The sequence below is a fragment of the Callionymus lyra genome, chromosome 17 (genome assembly GCF_982586985.1).
Source record: "Callionymus lyra chromosome 17, fCalLyr1.hap1.1, whole genome shotgun sequence".
Taxonomy (NCBI): domain Eukaryota; kingdom Metazoa; phylum Chordata; class Actinopteri; order Syngnathiformes; family Callionymidae; genus Callionymus; species Callionymus lyra.
In genome coordinates, this window is record NC_141834.1 from 282696 (window position 1) to 304779 (window position 22084).

At 38.5% G+C, this 22084-nt stretch overlaps 1 protein-coding gene across 2 annotated transcripts in view; it reads left to right on the forward strand.

Annotated features, from left to right (window-relative positions):
• The window catches only part of fndc4a (fibronectin type III domain containing 4a), a 43068-nt gene extending 21435 nt beyond the window's left edge, over nucleotides 1-21633 (forward strand). The window contains exons 3-6 of one of the 2 annotated variants that reach the window (XM_087778737.1): nucleotides 8364-8568; nucleotides 17581-17670; nucleotides 19397-19564; nucleotides 20217-21633. In XM_087778737.1, coding sequence (XP_087634863.1) covers nucleotides 8364-8568; nucleotides 17581-17670; nucleotides 19397-19560 — 459 coding nt within the window. In that variant the 3' untranslated portion in view covers nucleotides 19561-19564; nucleotides 20217-21633. The remainder of the gene's footprint in view (nucleotides 1-8363; nucleotides 8569-17580; nucleotides 17671-19396; nucleotides 19565-20216) is intronic. The other variant, XM_087778736.1, reaches the window with a different exon arrangement.
• The last annotated feature ends 451 nt before the right edge of the window (nucleotides 21634-22084 follow it).

Sequence of the window (22084 nt, forward strand, 5' to 3'; positions counted from 1 at the left end):
TTTTTAAGTATTTGCAGTGAATATATTCTTTTTTTTACTACTGTAATTAAGGTAACGCAATAAATAATTTTAATTCATGTATGTTTAATTTGCCTTTATCTTAAAAACGTCTTAAAACTTTATCTTAACAATCACAAAGACATTTTTTTCTATGGACCAAAAGACTTGCAACTCCTACCCAGCCATCTTGGCAGAACTTGACCTCCACGGCTCCTGCTTCTTCTGCCGGGGTCAGGAGCACCTGCTCAAAGCCGACACCTGCCCCGCTTGCTTCGATCTTCCTCGGAAGAGCGCCTGCAGCGGGGAGGTTTAACCCCGGTAGCAGCTACTGCTACGGCAGCTAGCTCCACCCTGGCAGCTAACACCATAGAGGCCTCACCGACTCGTTCACCAGCTAGGAAAGCGTGGTACGAGTATGAGGAGGAGGACAACCTATTAATCTATTAATTGGGTCTCTGATTCTCTGTTTGAGGAAACTCAAGCTACAACCTCCACTGGTGGGAGCATATAGATTGTGAATAGGATTGGACCAAGAACAGAACCTTGTGGGACACCATAGCTGTACTTAGTGTGTGTCGATGAGAGGTGGTTGACATGTACATAGTGCTTTCTAGCCGACAGATAGGATTAAACCAGTTAAGAGCAGTTCCATGTATGCCTATATGGTTTTCTAATCTCTTTAGAAGAATTTGGTGGTCAACAGTGTCAAGATTAGAGATAGGCCTAAAGTCAGTGAGAACCTCTTGATCAAGAGTGGGATATTTAAGCAGAGGTTTAATTACTGCAACATTAAAAATCTGAAGCCCATAGCATGATGTCATTGACAAGTTAATAATGTCAAGTATGAAAGTGCTAAGTAAGGGAACACTTCCTTAAGTAGCCATGTCGGAATAGGATCCAGAAGACATGTTGTGGACATTGAGGAGGAAACAATCAGGGACAGTTGTCGAGTACTCACTGGTAAAAGGAGTCAAAAATATATATCAGTTTTAGTGTCTGTGTCCGGTAAAGCTGCACCGGTTGTATTAGAATAATCTAGGAGGTCTTTGATCTTTCCTCTAATAGATACGATTGTTTCATTAAATAAGTTCCTGAAATCACTGTTACTGAGATGAGGAGGGATGGACTGCTCAATGGAATGATGGCTCTTTTTCATTCTGGCCACAGAACTGAATAAGAACCTGGGGTTATTCTTATTTGCTTCTATAAGTGATGAGTAATATGCTGGCTCAGCCATTCTGACGAGCCACCTTGTATACAGTATGTTTAACTTATCTTGCCAGACCTGGTAGAATTAATAATTTTTTGATGAACACCATTTCTTCCTTAATCGTCTGGAATCCTGTTTTAATTTATGTCTTTCCTGCAATAACATTTTTAATTTCAAGTCCGTATGCTAGAAAAAGATCCAAAGTGTGCTTAAAACAGTGAGTCTGTTCATTTACAGAGAAACCAAATGATTCCAGGATAGAGTTAAACGTGTTAGCCAAGCTATCATGGAACATTAAACACAGAGAAGTTAGAGTCACCAACAATAATCAGTCAGGCTAGTCAAGAACTCGGGGAACTCAGACTATGGTCCAGGAGGAAGATAAAGTAGAGCAAAGTGAAGTGGCTGACCTGATCTCAAGGTTGTATTAGATATGCTAAGCATAATACTTTTAAAATAGTTGAAATCAGATTGTATCTGGTAAAGGTTGACAGACATTAGTTAATGATGGCTGCAACTACCTAACCTAACCTAACCTAACTCCAATGTACTCTACTTAATGTGGCTGGGTGGCATTGAATCCCTAGGATAGAGTTAGTGCAGCTTTTGAGGACAGGGATCGGATATTCAACAATCCACACTTATTTCTCCTGTCCTCTACAATAGTAGTGCAAGTGTAAGTAGTGTAAGTATTTATTTGATTTAGATTTATTTGGATTAGATTTTCTTTAACAACTCTTCTACTGGAGAAATTTTTTCTTGATTTTATGAAACTGGGCAGATTCACCCTCTCTATGTGGTTAAAGGCAGGAGACTGTTGTAGGAGAAGGGCAGAAGAGTTTGGAAGACTGCCGTTCTGCCTCCTGGTCTGTGCTCTGAGTTGTCACGTTAAACTAATAAAACTGTCAATATAGCTAGACAAGAGAGACAATATGGGATGGATGCAGTCTCTCCTAATCAGACCAGGTTTTCCCCAGAAATTCTTCCAGTGGTATACAAAGCCAAAACCGTTTGCGAGGCACCACGTTGGCAACCAACGATTAAATGATGAATATTGACTAAACATATCATCATTGGTCATATCGTGTTGTTGTTGTTGACCATATAATTGTGCGAATGCACACACCCACTGACATACCGAGCAGGACAGGACAGAGGGGGGAGAGGGAGAAGGAGAAGACGTACTGAGAAAAAAGTTCGACGAATATGATCACCCTGAGTCTTCTCAGCAGGATCTGGTGATCAGAGTTACAGGCTTAAGGAAGACCCAGAAGGTGGGGACAGGCTCAGTGACAGCAGAGGTTCCATGCAAAAGGGGAGGGATTTTCTCTTTGATTAATTTAATTTTGTCAATGAAAAATCTCAACAATACATTGTTGTCAGCTTCAGAGAAGACAGGGGTGATTTGAGGAGCAAAGACAGAAGAGAGAATTGATCGTGTCAAACAACACTTTGGGTTTTATTTTTGCTATTACCAGTTTCCGAATGTCATCAGTGTGTCTTCTCTTGACTTGGACACAAGAACAGGAACCTCTTCTCGATTTCTTGCAGGACTCACCCGGTCTCCGACAGAGCAGCAGATTATCCGGAGAGTCTGTGTCGATGAAAAACGGAGGAGGAAACGCCCGATCAAAACTGTCCCTTGTGTAAAAGTCCTCCATCGACTTTCTGATGCCAAACAGAGAGTCACAATCATAGATTCGTAAGGTTGGAGACATATCCTTTGAGAGATGAGCATAATATTAGCATTGATAGTTGTGAAAACAACTTTTTTACCACTCAATAGCAGGAGCTGACTTCAGGTGCTGCCGATCACAGGGGCCTCAGGAAGTGGAAGTGATGTATTTGTATGACAACTGTGTGGATAAAATTCCACCAGTGTCTCAACAACATGAAACGTCATGTATTATCAGTGTCATAAATACAAAAACGTATGACCATCTTTAAACAACACACAACACACATAGTTGTGATTTGATAGCACACAAACAACTTATCTAACATGATGATGGCAGCTCAGATGAAGGAAAGAACCAGACTAAAGTGTTTTCAACACGTTTATATCCTGACATCGGTTCATAAATTTGAATGTGTTGCTGGCATGTGTGTGTTCGCGCATTTATGTGTGTACTCTAAAGTTTATTACCTTGTACAATCAAACACTCAAAACTGAAAAATAACAATATAATATTTTGTATCACATTAGATTAATTTAAAAATGATATAGTGACAAGAGAAACTGTGCAAAATTGTGCAGTAAGAAAAGGCAGAATGACTGAGCAGTGTTTAAACTTTTCTTTACTGTGACATTCTCATTTTCAAACTCACCACTCTCTGCCTCCCCCCCCGACACGTGCCTGGATAAAGGACTTCCTCACAAATCGGCCCCAGACTGTCAGACTTGGCCCCCACCTTTCCTCCACATGGACACTGAGCACCGGATCGCCACAAGGCTGCGTGCTGAGCCCCCTCCTGAACTCTCACTACACCCACGACTGCCGCCCAGCCAACCAAGGACCATTCCCACCCTGGCTCCACTCTTTTTGCCCTGTTGCCATCAGGAATCCATTACAGAACAAATAGATTTAAAAACAGTTTCTTCCCCACAGCCATTGTCACTTTAAATTCAAACATGGACTAATGCACACTTTTACTTTTAAATTAATACATTTTATCTAATTTACTTGCACTTATTTATATTGCTTTTTTTTTAATATTGTGTTTTTAGTGTATTGCTAGTCTGCACTGAAGGGGGGGTTCTAATTTCCTTATACTGTGTATAATGACAGATTCTGTCACAGCATTCTATTCTATTCACTGAAGTTAGTGTGATTTTTTGACTTACAAATACAAATGTTTACACCACCATTTTTTTATTAAGTAATTTGCAGTGAATATATTATGTCTGTTTACAAGTGTAATTAAAGTAACTAAATAAATCTCAATTTATTTCAAAGTATTAATAATTTGTCTTTATCTTAAAAATGGCTTTATAACTTAATCTTAACAATCATAAAGAAATACAATGAATAAATGAATTGTATATTTAATCGCAATCGCAATTAATAGCTGTCCTCCAAATGCGAAATCAGCTGTTTTGAATGACATTGACAGTGATCCAATAAAAACCTTTGGCGTTCCATCTCAATGGCAAACCTTATGGGTGACTGGTCTCACTAGGTTAGGTTAGGTTAGGTTAGGTAGAACTTTATTGATTCCTCAGGAGGTCCTGGATCATCAGCTGGACCTTCACAAACATTGTTTCATCACTCTCTGGGTCAATTATCATCTGATTTGCTGCCCTCTACACAAATGAAATGATAGGATGGATTATAGGTTGACATCTATTTCAATAATGTAATTTGATCTACCTTTGTGACCGAATGGCATAATTTTTTTGTTGTGTCAGTCGTCAGTCAGGATAAAACAATGAGATAATATAACACACAAAATAATCGCAAGCAAAACCAATCAGATCTCACTCAACACATTTCTCACACCTGCCATAGAACATATAGACCAAGATGAGTTGATTCAATCTGCCACGGATCGTCTCCTGCTGTCGACAGTTTAAAAAGTAATTTTTACAAAAGTTTGGGCTCATAGCAGCCCGTTTCTCAAATGGATGTGTCTCAAGCCTTACGGATTTATGATTATGATGTTTAGTATCAGAGAGTCGATGGAGGGCTTGTTCTATACACTGGACAGTTACGAACAAGCGTTTTCTCCTTAGTTTCTCAATAACCCTGACTCGCCGTAGTATTTTCTGCTCTGTCATGTGCAGGTCAAAGTCCTAAGAGAGGAGACTTGCGTTTCCAAGCTTCCACTCTTGTCCAAGATCTTAAAGAAGGTGATTTCTGAGCAGCTGTCATCATTACTGGATCAGAGCAACATCTATGAGAAGTTTCAACAAACATCACTCCACCTTTCTGAATGTGTCCAATGACATCATGACGTTGGGTTATTCGGGTAAATTCACTGTTCTGGTTCACTCTCACACTCTGTTCTCAGCCTTTGACACAGTTGATCACCAGATCCTTCTGAGAGGACAGGGACTGTCTGGGTCTGTTTTACATTGGTTCTCGTCATACCTTTCTGGGAGCACTTTTAGTGTCTTATAGAGCAAATCGAATTGTTCTGTTATGGGTCCTTTATCATTTTTGCTCTACTTGATTCCTTCGGGTGAAAAATAACACTTCAGCTAAATCTGGAGAAAACTGACACTCTGGTTGTTGCCCCTGATGATGAAATTCCAGGGTGGAGTCAGTAGTTTAAGTAGTAAGACATGTAATTAGTGCAACACTGCAAAAATCTCTCAGATAAATGGTGTCACAACGCGATTTGATGGTTATAATCCATGCATTTGTGTCTTCCCATTGAGACTTTTGTAACAGTGTATTTTATAGTCTTAACACAGAAGGAGCTGTCTTGCCTGTAGTTGATACAAAACTCTGCATTGGCTGACAGTATTTTTCAGAATCAATTTTAAAATTCTGGTTCTTACTTTCAGAGCTATTCATGGTCAGGCTCTTCCTTACATCACTGATCTGATCCAGCCTTACACCCCAGCTCGGGCTCTGCGGTCTGTGGATCAGAATCTGCTGATGGTTCAGTTTCCTAAGCTTTGGAACGATCTTCCTCTCCCTCTGTGTTTGATGGATTCTACTGGGTCCTTCAAAAAGACCTTTTTACATTTGAAATCTTTTTCTTAATTTTCTTAGGACTATGTTGTATTGTCCTTCTAAAGTTTAAAAAAATGTATGTATTTTTAACTGTGTATTGTTTTGTTGTTCAAACGCTTTGTTACACTGGTCTGAAAAGAAGCGCTTTACAAATAAAAATTACTTACTTGTTAATTTAGAAATCGTATCAGCTGTTGACTTTATCTCTGCTTTGGGCTACAGATAGTAAACAATGCAGCGATGAGACGGTTCGTCTTCCTTCCAGAATACTTTTCTCTGGAACAACATTTCTTCAATAGGCTAAAAATAGAAACGACAAAGGGGCTTGTGTGTTGACGTGTTATGTCAGGGGTGCCCACACTTTTTCATTTATGAGCTACTTTTAAAACGATCAAGTCTAAAAGATCTACCTTCATTAAATTTGCTCAGCACAAGTAAGAACATACTTTAATTTTTCTTGATTGAAGGAAGTTTGTGTTTATTATCTTCAAAAAAAAGGCTGATTTGCATAAATAACTAGAGTCGGATATTGCAGTCAAGAAAGTAGCATATCTCCTCATATTTGGATACTTTTCCTCTGTGAGAAACTTCCGAAAATGTCCTTGAAACCTGGCACTAAGCTCAGTGTCAGCTACATCCTCCACTGCAGATAGTTAAGGAGCCTTCTGTACTAAGAACTGCATTGCTTTCTTACCAAAAACACTCAAACTCAGAAAGTGTTGCACAAAAATATTCAGATGTGAATTAAGAAGAATACTGCATTTACAGAGGCGACTAGTGGCTTATTTAAAACATTTTCAGATGAAGTTTAACGAGAATAAAACTGTCAGTAACTTAATCTTCACATCATCATCACTACTGAGCGCTTTGTCTGATCGTGTCATTAGAATTTGTTGCTCACCTGCAATAAACATGCTCTTATTCTAATTTTATTCATAGGAAAAAAGTGTTTTGTTCACAAATAGTCATAATGTAATGGTGTATTATTATACATGAGTGTTTAAACACGTATCTCTTCATCACTTAAGGAAAACCACCTTTTGTTATGCTTTCATTTTAACCTGCAGCTTCAGTGCAACTGTGTTGTTTCTGTAACTCTCGTAGAGAAGATTTGAAGAGCTCAGACGCCGAGGGTTTAGTTTGTTATATTATAAAATCAAGCCTATAATTCCTTCTCCTTTTTCTGAGTTGCATGAAATTCCTGTCGGGAATTCCACACTTTTTGCTCTTTTTATTTTCTTGTATAATATTTCATTATGTCACTTGCAACAGCTTCGCAATCGACCGGTAGATCGTGATCAACGTATTGGGCAGCCCTGATTTATGTGAGCGAGAAGGGTCTTAACTGCCGATTGACTGGGAAACAACACTTTGTATTCACGAGGACCCAAAATGAGTCTTCTAATTACCTCAAGTGTTTTTGTAATCTTCATATTATTCACTGTTGGCAGAGGGAAATGAGGCATTTAAATCAAATCTTGTGTCGCTAACCCATCTGCAGATGCAGAGCCCCAGACACAGCTCCCAAGGGAACTGTTAGTCTCTGTACCTTTGAAAGAGGTCAAAAACTAAGTTTGACTCCAAATTGCACCAGGGACTGTCGGTGAATATTAAACAAGGCATCCGCGATAAGACCCTGCAGCTTTTCACTTTTCACTCAAGACTCCATATGGTTGAGATACGGCTCCAACTGTTAACACAATAAAACACACAGCGTGTCCCTCAAATACCTGGATCTTTATGACCTTCAGTCCTCGTAGCTCTCATACAGCTGTTGTTAATGTGTCCAGGTTGATTTTGTAGTTTAGTCTTGAAAACACATCAGCACTGTCAGAGTCATGCAAAAGTCCAACTGTTGTCTATAATTGGTTAATAAAGCTGATAATCTATTTCGGCAGTTTAGTCTTGACTTGTCGTATTATTTAGCTGACGATAAATGAGGAGTTTAAAAGGGAAGAAATTAAAAGAAAAAACAAAGATGTGCATGCTATTTGTGTTTTTTAACTTGTATTGCATATATTCACATATTTATGCATATATATACATATATACTGCAAACTTGTTTCCATATTTTTTAATTTAATTGCCTTTCATTTTGTTGTTTCTTGTGGAATATTGAACCTGATTTGAAAACAATTGCTTGTTCTTTGTATTTGATGGATCTACTGACTCCTTCAAGAAACATCTTAAGACATTTTTATTTGTGCAGGCTTTTCTATAATTTTCTGGGATTCCTGTTTTTGTCTTGGACTTTTAAAATATATATTTTAACTGGGTATTGTTTTTTATTGTTAAAGTGCTTTCTGACCCTTGTCTAGAAATAACCATTACTTACTTACATAAAATAGTTGCTGGCAGCGACGCTACTAAAGTATTATTTTGTATCTGTTTTCTTCTTTCTAAAATGTTTAGCATGTTATGCTTTGTTCATACCAACATGGCATTGTAATGATGATATTTTCCTTACGCAGAGACAGGACGGGCACACGCAGCGCTTCATCCGGGAAGTGAACACCACCAGTCGATCTTGTGTCCTGTGGGACCTTGAGGAGGAGACGGACTACATCATCCAGGTCCAGTCGATTGGTCTCTATGGAGAAAGCCAATCCAGCGCGAAAGTCCACTTCCGAACCCTGAAGAAGTCTGATCGCTTACCCTCTAACAGCTCGAATCAAGGTAGGAAGCTGTTATAGTGTAAAATAGATAAGGTAAAGCCTCTAGACTAGCATATTGTTCTCTAAAATTGGTCACCCAATATTGGACATCAATAAAGCTTATACTGTATGTTTTATAGCTGGAATTGCTCATGGAAAACATAATATCTAATGGAATTAATTGACCATCTGAGTTTCTTGAATCTCATCATCTCCCACATTTGGCACCAAACAAAGACAACAAGACTAGGACATTTGTCCAATTCTGTGCTGGAGATGTACAAATTTAAATTAAGTAAAACAAAAAAATTATGTATCGTTTTTCTTCTCTGATACTTTTTTTGCTCCTGTTCTCCTCTACTTGCATTGGTCCACTGCACTCCAGTTTTCTCTCACAGTCAAGACATAACATAATTGATTGTAAATTGTCCGTAGGTATAAGTGTGTTTTTGTCTTTGAGTGCCCTGCGACAGACTAGCTTCCTGTTCAGGATGTCCCCTGCCTCTCGCCTGAGTAAACTGAATAGGCTCCAGCCCCCCAATAAGGAAATAAGCTGAGAAAAGGAATTAATGAATTCCCTTTTTTTTCAATTAACATTGTTTGATGATACCCTTTTTTCCATTTCCCTGCTTAGAATTAGTATAAACCTGGGGCCACATACAGCAATATGAATGCAGTGAAATATAGTTCTGAGGCCTGACAGTGACAGAAAAAACAACAGCAAAGCCAAAAAATATTTAACAGGAGTAGTAGTGAAAGATTGTAGAGTGAACTCTATTTTATAAATTGTCTTTTTTACCATATTGCAGGTATATTGATCTCATTTTATAAATGGTTACATTTTCCGTGAAAGCGATTGTCCCATTTATCATCTTTATTTTAGCTTGACAGCCAAAGTGGAAGCTGTAGCGACAGTTTCAGTTATTTTTTTCTGGAGAGAATCCATCCATTATTACTGTTTGTCCTTCTGATGATTCTGGTGCACTTTGAAAGTAATGGGAGTCAATTGGGAGCGATAAAAAGGATCATACTGATCATTATTCTTTTTCTCTTACATCTAACTCTGTCGTAGCTACATACAATATAAGTCTGGCCTCTGAGTTTTCGTGTTCTCTTTTTTTTGGCAATCCAAAAAGGAAGGCGCGTGACTTGCACTTGTCTTGCACTTGAATCACATGAGGGAAGGTGGGGTGTTGGTAAAAAAAAAAGGGCTTCTCTTCTTTGTTCCTGAAGGGGGAGCAGTGCAGTGATACAGAAAAAACAAAGCTAAAAAAAACGTAGTCGGTGAAATGCGGGAGTACGTGTCCATTAACTTACTTGTCATTGTCCAAGTCTCTGCCTGAAGGTGGTACACTGCCTTGGGAGCTGGTCCAGAGAGGAATTCAGAGTCCGTAGGGGAGGGAGGGGGGATGATGGCAGGGTGTCAGGTCGACGTGTCTTCCACGGAGAAATTTGATAACTGGCCTCCATGGCCAGACTGAGGGAGTTCGGATTGAGATAAGACTTTGTTTGGGAACAGGCTGGGACTTTCAACAGACTTGAGTCTTTTTCAGTTGCATCTCTTTCAATCCAAATGGCCGAATAATGCTTCTAGCCGCGGGACATTCTCTCCAAGATGGTACCATATGAGTGGACGAGGACATGAACCGCAGCCAGCCGACCACTGGCGTCCATGTTCCGTCAGCACTTCAGTCAGAGTCACATCCTCACGACGCTGTCCTGCATTCCAGATTACAATGACTTGTCGAACTTTGCGATACACCAGATATCCACCAGCTCCAATAAGCAGAAATCCAGTTATCCTAAATCCAAATAGGTAGATGTCTTCGTCCTCCACGGAAAAGAACCGACAGACACTAGATCTTCCACTTTCCCGCTTGTTTCAGCTGGACATGTGGGCTCCCCATTGTCAGCTCTTTTGGCTGAAAAAAATGTTATCCATTGCATTGAGAGACCAGCTGACATTCATTTAAAAATATGATGATAAAAAGTACTACAAGTTGAATAAAATAAAAGGTTGCATGTGCTCTGATGTAGACTTATAATGATAATAAACTAGAAAAGCTCTAAGACAGCATATACCTTTTAGAAGGTGCTAAATCTGCATGATTTTTATAAAAACCGTTCATGTTAAAAAAAAACTTACTGAATCATGTTTGCCCACAGAAAAAGTAAGATGATCCCCCAGGGCTATGGGTCTCTCCTGCAGTGCTCAAAACTCTACCCGGTCTTACTTTGAAACCTTAAAACAATATCAAATGAACAATAAGAATACATTTTCACTGTGTGATGTTCTCCTTTTGTTTTGCTAGTTCTGGGTGTAAAAGAGCAGCAGCAGTTGGAAGCCAAGTGAAACACAATTATTTTAAATCCAGATGGAACAATATACCCCCAAAATGTTGTCAAATGTCCCTTATCCAATTGCCAACATTTCCTAAACTTAATGAAATGTTCTGGAATAAGAAAGCTTTCATTCTGATACATGGATAGATAACCATCTAAACATAAAGAACATAGATCAAAGACAAATAATACAGAGAAAAGGATACAAAGATTAACATAGAATAGAATCACCTTTTTTTCTCTTCACTCTGCCGTCCCATGACTGCACTCCATCATCCAGCTCAAACCTCTTCATCAAGTTTGCAGATGACACCAACTATGGTGGGTCTCAACAACAACAGACATGAGACGGTCTAGAGGAGTGAGGTAAACAGGCTTGCCACTTAGTGCAAAGACAACAAACTCCACCTGAACGTGGACTTCAGGAGTGTGCACACCCAGCATCCACCACTAACCATCGACAGAGATGCAGTGGAGATGGTGAGCAGCACCAAGTTCCTGGGTCTGCAAATCTCTGAAGATCTGTCCTGGAGCCACAATACAGCATCACTGGCCAAAAAGCGCCAGTGCCTGTACTTCCTGCGCAGACTGAAGAGAGCAAGAGCTCCACCACCCATGATGCTCACCTTCTACAAGGCACCATCGAGAGCATCCTGTTAAGCTTCATCACCATGTGGTACGGTGCCTGCATAGTTTCCTACGCATCGTGAGAGCAGCTGAGAGGATCATTGGTGTCTCCCCCTCCCTCCCCCTGGACATTTATAACAACCGCATCACCACCACTCTTCAGCCTCCTCCCATCAAGGAAGAGGACTGCACAGTCTTCAGGCCAGAACCAGCAGGTTAAAGAACAGCTTCTTCAACCAGACTGTTAGGACACTCAACTCCCTCCCTGCCCTACCTTCACTCTCACCTCTGCTTGCACTACCTGTTCCCTGACCTTGTTAATTCTGTTGATATTTTATTAATTTATTTTATTTTTTATTTAATGTCCTTTCAACTGTTTCAACTTCATGTTTTGCATCATGGGTCTGATTGGACTACAATTCCATCTATGCCGTATGTCTTGCATACATGTGTATTTAACAATAAAAAGAACTTGAACATAAATCTTTTTATTCTTCTTCTGCCCCAAACTCAGAATTATACAATCTAGTGGCACAAGGAACGAGTGACTCCCTTAGTCCATTAGTGTTACATCTGGGGAGGAGTATTCATGCACTCCATCTGCTTCTCTGCTTACTGATGACAGTGTTCATAGAATGACTGTCATCGTCCATGATGGACAGAAGTTTGTCAAGTGATCTCCTCTCTGCAACTGTCACCAGTAAGTCCAGCTTTATGCCAACCACAGAGCCAGTCCTCCTGATGAACCTGTCCAACCAGCTCCTTGGTCTTTGAGGTGTTCAGCTGCAAGTGGTTCCTCTCACTCCAGTCCACAGAGTCATGTATCAGACTCGTGTACTCGTCCTTGCTGTTGTCCCTGATGCATCCAACAATGGCAGTGTCGTCAGCATACTTTTGGACGAGACTCAGCTCTGAGTTGTAGCAGAAGTCTGAAGTATAGATGGTGAAGAGGAGAGGGGCCAGTACTGTCCCCTGAGTTGCTCTTGTACTGCACACCACAGTGTCAACCATGATATCCTTCAGTCGGACATACTGTGGTCGATCACTAAGATAGTCCAAGATCCAGGAGACCAGGCAAGGGTCCACATGCATCTGTGTCAGTTTGTCCTGCTGCAGATGAGGGACGAGTAGCTAATCATTTATCAGCCAATATAGTTACATATTCAATATAAAATGAGTAGTGGCCCATAATGAAATCTAATTCTATTTTCTCTTAAACATCAGACATGTGGTATACTTTGCCTTTTAATCTGAATTATTTACTTTTAGTTACTTTTAGATACAGATAAAACTTGGCCATTAGGTGGCTGATGTTATTTTGATAGCTCATTATTTGTGGCTTTTATTTTGAGGTACGATAAACATTTATGAAGGTAAAACGTCTAAGAAAAGGCTTTTAGAAGGTTAAAAATTGTAAGTAAGTAAGTAATTAGTATTTATAGAACAAACAATGAAAAAAAACAAAAAACAAATAAAATAAATACTGAAAGGTCAAGACAACACAGTGAAGAGGATCAGAGAAATGTGGGTTCTTTTACTAGAACCGATCAGAATTCTTGCTGCAGATTTCTGTATCAACTGCAGGCGAGACAGCTCCTTCTTGTTAAGACATGAAAACAAACTGTTACAATAGTCCAGGCAAGAAGACATAAACGCATGGATTACAAGCTCCAGATAATTTTGTGACAAGATTTTCCTAAGTTTAGAGATTTTTCTCAGTAAAAGGAAACAGTTTCTGGTCAGTTTTCTGCAGTGTTGAACTAGAGACAAGTCTTTGTCAAATATAACACCCAGGTTTCTCAGGCTCAGTTTGACAGACTTACCTAAGTTATTTTCTCTTTAAACAATTAAATTTTGTCAATGAAAAATCTCAAGAATGCAGCTTCACAGAAGACAGGCGTGATTTGAGGAGCAGGAGACACAAGAGAATTAATCGTGTCAAACAACACTTTTTTATTTTTTATTTGCTGCTACCAGTTCAGTTATCTGTCCGTTTCCATCATCTCATTGTATGAGATCCCTGAGATGAATTCTGTGCACCTCAAGTTTAGTGGACGCTCAGCTTAAGACAAAATCTTTTTAGACTCAGGAGATCTTCATTTGTCCAAGGGCACTGTTTTTTTCTGAATTGTCAAGTTCGATTTAACAGGTGCCACTTGATCTAGTGTTTCAACACAAGGCAGTCACGTTTAGGCAGTCATTGAAGAAAGATGGTCGTACATAGCAGAAAAACTGTCTGTAGTATTGGCTGAGATGACACGTCTCTGAGACCTAACTTTCAAGGGCTTAGGTTCAGGAATGAACTTCAGGTTAAACAAGACAAGAGAATGATCACTCAGAAGGACATCATGTACAGAGACATTAGAAATGTCCAGGCTAAGAGTAAAAACTAAGTCTAAAATGCGGCCTTTAAGTTAAAAGTTCTTGAGCAGAGATAGATGTGAGGTGATCAAAATGAAGATTAAAGTCTCCAAGAATAAGAACAGATTCCATTTGAATAATGGAAGATAAGAAGTCACTAAAGTCTTTCAAGAACATCGCTGCAGGACCAGGCGGATGGTAGATTGACACACAATAGAAAGGTCTTGTAGAACCAACCAAGACCATCTGAGACTCAAAAGAAGTGAATTCCTGTGTCTGAATCACTTTGCAAGAACAACTCTCTCTATAAACAACAGCCAAACGACCACGACCCCACGACCAGAGAGGCGAGGCTTCCCTACTGGACAGAGTTTGTTTGGATGAATAAACTCTTCCTCTCTCTGCCAAGTCTCTGTCGTGAGTCCTCCATCGAACTCTGATGTTGAAAAGAGCATTGCGATCGTAGATCTGAGATGCTTGAGACATATCTTTAGTGACATGAGCATAGTAGCAGGACAAGAAGTCGTTAAAACAACTGTTTTTTGCAAACATACGATTGTTTTTTTGCAGTAATAGCTACAGCTCACTTTCAAAACAGCTGCTCAAAGACTCAACGGGAGCGGAGATTGTGTTAGAATCTCAGATCTGTCCCTTTATAGTTGAGTCCTGGTGGAAAGACTGCCATATTCATATTTAGGAGATAAAAATAGCAACATCACTCTGCCCAGAGGTGCCTCCCAAACGACTGGCTGGAAGCACATTTTTACTGCAGCGTTATGCCTTCAGTTACTGTCTAGTTTTTGTCAGTGTGCTGCTGCCGCCTCACAGCAAGAATGTTGTCAGTTCAACTCCATCTCTGGGATTAGAGTGACCTTGATACTTACTTATTTCTCCTGTTGCTTGCATTTCTTCAGCTGTCCATATGATAGCATTATAGAGTGTTTAAACTATATGCAGACATTAAACATGTATTTAAGCAAAGCCCCTCATGTTCTCTGTATTACAGACACAAAATGAAACCCTAAAATAATACTGACAGGAATAACACGTTCTTTGACACAAGCGCAATAAATTTGATTTTTTTTTGCGCTTTTTTTCTCTTGAAAATTACTGGAAATGAAGAAACGTCTTATTTATTCCTTATTTTTGTCTTAATTTTATTTTTAGCAATGTAGCCCAATTTTGACTGGCCTCCATCATTTATAGTATCTATATAAATATGACTACTGCATTTATACTGATCCAATTGCTTCTTCTTCCGAAAAATTGCAGCTTTTCAAAAATTATTTTAAACAGATTAGGTCAATATTTGTGTCTGTCTGGCATATACTGTATATCCAAAATCACTACTAAACTATAGTAGTAATTTTCCACAGGGGTGTGTGGAGCCTTTACTCAAAAAGCCAGGCTTAGACCTAACTAACCTCAGTAATTTACCACAGTTTTGCTGATGACATCCAGCTCTACTGCTCATTTGATCCAATTCAGCCCCAGATGCCTAACAGCTTAGTCAATTGTTTTGACTCCTTTTGTGCTTTTTGACCCTGGTTTAGAAAGGCACTCTAGAAATAACCATTACTTACTTACTTACTTACTTACCATAATCTGTTTTTTGTTTGTGTTCCTGTTGCACTCCATTGTAAAAAGGAAATAAAATGTCAATTTTGTTGTAAAATAATAAAGCAATCTTTTTCACACAAAGGGATCTCTTAGTGATAAGAAACTCCAAGTTAAATGTCAAATTTCCCCAAAAATCAATAGTGGAACTTAACATTGAACCAGGCCGACTCCTTCAGGAATATAATTGAATTAACGTATGGAAGGTATTCATAGAGTCATGAGCTGGACTTCTTTGTAGTGTACTCCAGATCGATTCTACCCATGTATTGGAATTTAAGCGTCTCTGGGGATTCGTCAGAGATCAATATCCTCCTTTAAATTTTCAACTTCATCAATAATATGGAAAGCTTTTAATCAGAAGGAGAGAGGTTTTATTCACAATGATGCTTCCATGTGTTTCCAAAGAATCTCTGGGCTATCAATTATTGATTTTTCTTCCTTTCAGTCAAGGAATTATGCAAAGCATTAATGAAAAACTGGAGTTGTGGTTGTTACATTCAATATTGCTAACCCAGCAAGAACAGTTTTGAATCAGTCTGTGATTCCAGGTTTTGATGACTCGGAATTATAATTCACTCAAGCTCTGTACTTTGTTATCGAAATCTTCATCAAGCAAGTCTTTCACTGCCGAGTTAGAAATAGAAGTAGAGTACATTCTTTTAGATGGATGAGCTTAGCATCCAAATCTGACGAAGTAGGCGATCCCTTTAGACACAATTAGTGTTTGATACTTCAAACTTTTTCTTTAAGAAAGTTCCACTCTGTATTATTAATGTGCTCTGTACATTATTAAACTGTCTAAAGTCACATCACTCTTCGCATGAATCCCTGTTGGAACAATTGTCACCTGGTCATCTAGCAGACTTTGGTTCCTGAAATTTTAATTCCAAAACAGAGCTCTTTCACTCTTTCCATTATTGAAATGATTCCATAAATGATTTATGCTTGCATGTATTGTTACACCGACTCTGTGTGATCCAAGTGCAACCTGACTTGAAGCTCAACCCTCATGGGGCCTGCAAATAAAGCTTGTAACCTCCAGCAGAGTATCAGTGTAAGAATTAATAACATGATTTGTCTTTGATGGAGATAGAGATGGAGCCTTCCCAGTGTGTTATTAAGGCACTTCCCGACACAGTTCACCACCATTAACATCAACACCGACTTGCAGTGAGCGGGCAGAGGGTCTTACCATCTTATACATCTCCATGAATGTTTTTGTGCGTTTTTTGTTGGTGATATTCAGGCCAATGATGAAGTATAGTTTGATTTGTAGAACCATAAATCTCCCAACATAAAACTTACATAATATCGTTATCATATTGTGACAAATCTTTTCGAGATTGATGGTAAGGAAACAGGAGACAGTTATGATGGCTGACCTCTGATCAGTAGTTCATTATGTGAGGTCAAGAAGAAAATGGAAAGCTACAACATATGCACATGTGAACTTGATAATGGAACAAATAAATGTATAAATAATAAATGTTGGTTCAGGTTTACTCAATTTTTGATAATAAAGTGTATAACAATGATTATAGCTTCTTGAGACGTATTAGACAGTTTTAATGAAATCATTGTTCACACTTGATATGCTAAAGAAAGAAATTATTTAAGCCAAAGTTATATGCTTTTTTCTGTAATTTAAGCTTGACCTGGATTTTGACTTCCAAGCATGACAAGAAAGCTGACTGTTTGTCTCTAAACAACTGTTTCGCTAGGCAATTGGGAAAAGTGGTGTTCTGGAAGAGGTCCATTTGTTTATGAGATGGTCTTGAGAGTTGGAAACAGAAATCCTTGTCAATCCACTTAAATAAGGATCAATGCTGTGAGACTGATGTTTGGTGAGGCATCACAGACGACAGAAGTCTGGTTAAATGGCAAAAAAGTCTTGAGTGATGGATTCATGAATGGCTGATTCATCCCAATAGACTCACTTACCTTTAAGTAGTTCTGAAAGAAAACAGTTTATAATGTAGTAGTTCTGAAAGTTTATAGTGCTTTATCTACTGATGATGTCTGACGGAGAGATATTGAATATTGTCTGAATGACATTGACTGTCTTGTCTGTGTTCTTCCTCAGATGACCCAACTGTGCAGGGTCTGGACAAAGCTCGGCATCTACAGACAGGAGAGATGATCATTATAGTGGTGGTATTGGTCATGTGGGCAGGTGGGTTGGAAAATGTTTAAATCTGTCAATTGTATTTTGTATCCCTTAATCTTGAGGTTTGGGTCTGGAATGTCCAATACTTCAAGACAGTGTGAGTTCAAGGTGGGTAGTCACTGGCAAGGCTTCATCTTCTTTTTATGGGGAATTAATGGCAAATATTAACCAGAATAAACCTCTGTTCTTCTTATAATAATCAGGAAACGATTTTGATTGTTTTGGGGATATTATGTTGTGTCTAGTTTCCTAGTGTCTTCAAGCAAGTGAGGCCTATATTCGATTATATAACTACTAATTTTTCCACATAATATGGCTCACTATATATGAGACACTGCTCGGTTGCTTTCACCGCCCAATTATAGTTATCTTATGATCAACAACAACTTTTGTCGCTTTTGTCCAAGATCTTGGAGAAGGTGGTGTCTGAGCAGCTGTCTTTGTTCCTGGATCAGAGCGACATTCATGATAAGTCAATTGTTTGCTCGAAATCAAATAAAGGCTGAGTGCTTTGCAGCTAAATGTGGACAAAATTTTCCCTTATGATAAGGTTCCAGGGTTGAGTCAGTACTTGTGTGACTTAGGTCAGTCTGTCAAACTGAGCCTGAGAAACCTGTGTGTTATATTTGACAAAGACGTGTCTCTAGTTTAACACTGCAGAAAACTGACCAGAAACTGTTTACTTCAACTGAGAAAAATCTCTAAACTTAGAAAATTGTTGTCACAACATGATCTGGAGCTTGTAATCCATCCTCTGATCTACTGATACACTGATCCACTCATACGGCTCAGGACCAGAGGAGAGAAATCCTTCCAGGCTGTTGCTACTAAGCTTTGGAACGATCTTCCTCTCTCTTTGCGGTTGATGGAGTCTACTGACTCCTTCAAGAAACATCTTAAGACATTTTTATTCATGCAGGCTTTTCCTTGATTTTCTCCTGTGTTGTTTTCAGTATTATGTTGACCTTTAGAGTATATATTTTAATGAGTAATTTTTTGATTGTTTAAGCGCTTTGTGACCCTGGTCTGCAATTGCGCTATATAAATACAAATTACTTACTTACTAACTTACTTACTCACAGGGCTATACAAATCCGCATAGCCAAGTATTTTTTTTTTTTAAATGAAAAGAAAACACACCAACACTGCAGAAAACTGACCAGAAACTGTTTCCTTCAGCTGAGAAAAATCTGGTCTGGAGTTTATAATCCATGCTTTTGTGTCTTCTCGTTTAGACTATTGTGACAGTTTATTTCCGTGTCTAAACAAGGAGCTGTCTCACCTGCAGTTAATAAAAAACTCACTGCAGCGTCAATTCTGACCAGCTCTAGTAGAATTTCTCCAATCCTTAAAACTCTTCTCTGGCTGCCAGTTTATTTGAGAATCAATTTTAAAATTCTGGTTCTTACTATCAGAGATGTTGATGGTCAGGCTCTTCCTTACACCCAAGCTCGGGCTCTTTGGTCTATGGATCAGAATCTACTTATGGTTCCTCGCATTACCGGACCAGAGGAGCGAAATCCTTCCAGGCTGTTGCTCATAAGCTTTTGAACGAACTTCCTCTCCCTCTGCGCTTGATGGACAAACTGACTCATTCAAGAAACATCTTAAGACGTTCTTATTTATACAGGCTTTTCCCTGACTTTCTGGTACTCCTGTTTCTGGCTTGTCTGTCTTGTGTGTCTTGTGAGTCTTGAGTGTCGTGAGTTTTGTTTGCATCTTCATTTTGCAGCCGTCATCGCACTCTTCTGCCGGCAGTACGACATCATCAAGGACAATGACTCAGGCAACAACAAAGAAAAGGTGAAGCCGTCATCTGAGAGGAGCACGCCAGAGCATCACAGTGGAGGTCTGCTCAGAAGCAAGGTGGGGCTGACTGGAGAGGGATATAACTGATCAAGTAATTTATCATAATTAATCATCCTTTTCATTTTGATCCCAGTGCCATTTAAGATATTTTAAAAACCTTAAATGCTTACCTTTCATTAAAATCTTAATTTAATTAGAAATGTAGGTTATTTGGTTGACATTGTATTTTTTATTATTTTCATTGACACATTTTTGATGCTCTTAAAATCATTTTTGACGCGTAATTAGCTCATTGAATAATAGATTCGTAGAATGACCCACCCACAAAAGACCGGATGATGAACAAAAAGGTTACAAACATAACCTTTTTTAAGGTTATGTTTGTAGCAGGAGTGAATAGTGATTGACAGATGTAACCAGTGATTGAAAGGAGTTACCAGTGATTGACAGAAAATCAATTTTTATTTTGTTTTGATTTATTTTGAAAATTAAATCTATATGTCTGGACAAAAAAAATGATATGAAAAATGATTTATGATGATAAATATATACCTTTTAAGATGTTAATTTGGTTGACTAAAAAAAGTTTTCTGGTTTGAAAAAAATAAAAAGCTATTTATCAATTTATTTTTACAGATGAAGCTGCTACTTTAAAAAAAAAAAGGTTTTTAACACTTCCAATGTACAGTTCCTATTATCACCTGGCACTGTTGTCTAAACACTGCTTCTGTTCTCTCTTCCAGTATCATCCTTCAGTGCACTCGATCAACATCATAGACGTTTAAGAGGATATAACCAGCTCTCATTTTCCCTTCAAACACCAGTGTTGTCGTCATGGTTTCACCAAACTGAGTATTGATTCTTAAAAAACACGTTTCAAACAGACTTTTATATTTCACAAGCTGTGTTTTGACTTCTCTGAACGCCCCCTGCTGGTCATGCCCAGTTTCAGCAAACAACAAGAGTGAGATTTGAGTGTCAAGATACACGGATTGATTATTTATTTATCCAAAGGTCTACATTGAATTTTTTTAGCATGTTTGGGTTAACGGTCTACATTTTCCGGAAGAGTAAGAAAATAATAGATTTGTAGCATCATAAACCTGTCATCTTTGATAATGACATGTATGAGTCACAGCTAAATATTATGTTTTAACTATCAATTTCTCCAAAATTCTATGTTTAAATGTTATGAAATTGTATTATTTAAAATCCTAAATCCATTTTAAACAATCTATAGATATAGCTAAAAATGAAAAAAAAAATTATAATAAAAGATTAACAAACATGGACTTTAAACAGTACACAGGATAACTGTGATAAAGAAGGCAGAGAGAACCTTGCTCCGATTGGTTCATATTGCGTAGTGTCTTTTATGATTGGCTAGAATTACCCAAAAGGGACCAAGTTTATTAACATGAAATAATAATATAATATAATTGTGAAATATTCAAAGAGCTTCATTATAAAAAAGCTTTCAAACAGCACCTCAATAACATAAAATGGCTAACTCAGCTAGCATAGACACCCAACATCCACTTTCTTTCATATGAGAATCTGACCTCGATAAATATTAACTTAACTTTTAAGAGACAACATTATTGTATTTTGTCATCATATTATTAAGGTTTGCTTTAAGTTGACCCCCTGCGAGATTCATGCTTCTGGTTTAACTTAACTGCTGCTAATAAGCTTCTTGTCTAGCTCACCATCTATCTTGATCTCAGGACTGATAACTGATGTTGTAGCTGAAGGAGGTGCATCGCTAGAACCTCTTCTCTGTGGACGAAGAGCTGGACACAAGAGAACATTAGCAGGACATTCAGTCATCTGGAGGGTTGATGAAGGAGCGCAAGTCGATGTCAGAACGGACCTGAGGAATATACGAACTGGTTGACCTTTACACCTCTGCAGGGGCTCATTAAATAGCAATAGAATCTTATGTCCAATATTTAAAAGTTCTGATTTAGCCTGCTAGCTTTATTTAAATACCTCTAGATGTCATGTCCACAAATGTATAATAGTGTTGATTTTCAATATATTTCCCTAAAATGGCAAACTAACATAGATATGTGTGTTGACGTACTAAAATGTTGTTTTAATGCGTCTGTTTTACCTATGTTTATTATCTGAACAAAAATAAATAAACGGTCTTTTGAATGTTCCACAAATAAATTGCAATCACAACCCTTAAAGTGTCGAATCCTTTAATCGAAAACAGTTGACAGAGATAGTTTCACTGAGCTGAACGGGAGAAAACTCTGCTGCCCATCCAAAAAAAAAAACGTGTGTGTGTTTGCCTGTAGAATACACACAAGTGCCTGCAACAGGGCAACATATCAGTGGAAGAAAGTCTGATGAAGATAAATAAGCTGCCCTTAAAGATAAACTGTTTCTGTGTCTCGACAGTCAAGTCACGGCTGATCTGTGGTGTCAAACGTACTCGGAGCATCTAATTATCTTGTGATGAAGTGATTTAATGAGATTGAATTATAACTATGGGATATAAGAAGGGGCTGCCGGAGGTCAGGCGTGCTTCTGCCAAGATATATGAGCAGTCATAATGTTCAATTGGCCGTCTCTCTACAGAGTCGCAAACGTCTTTTGGTTA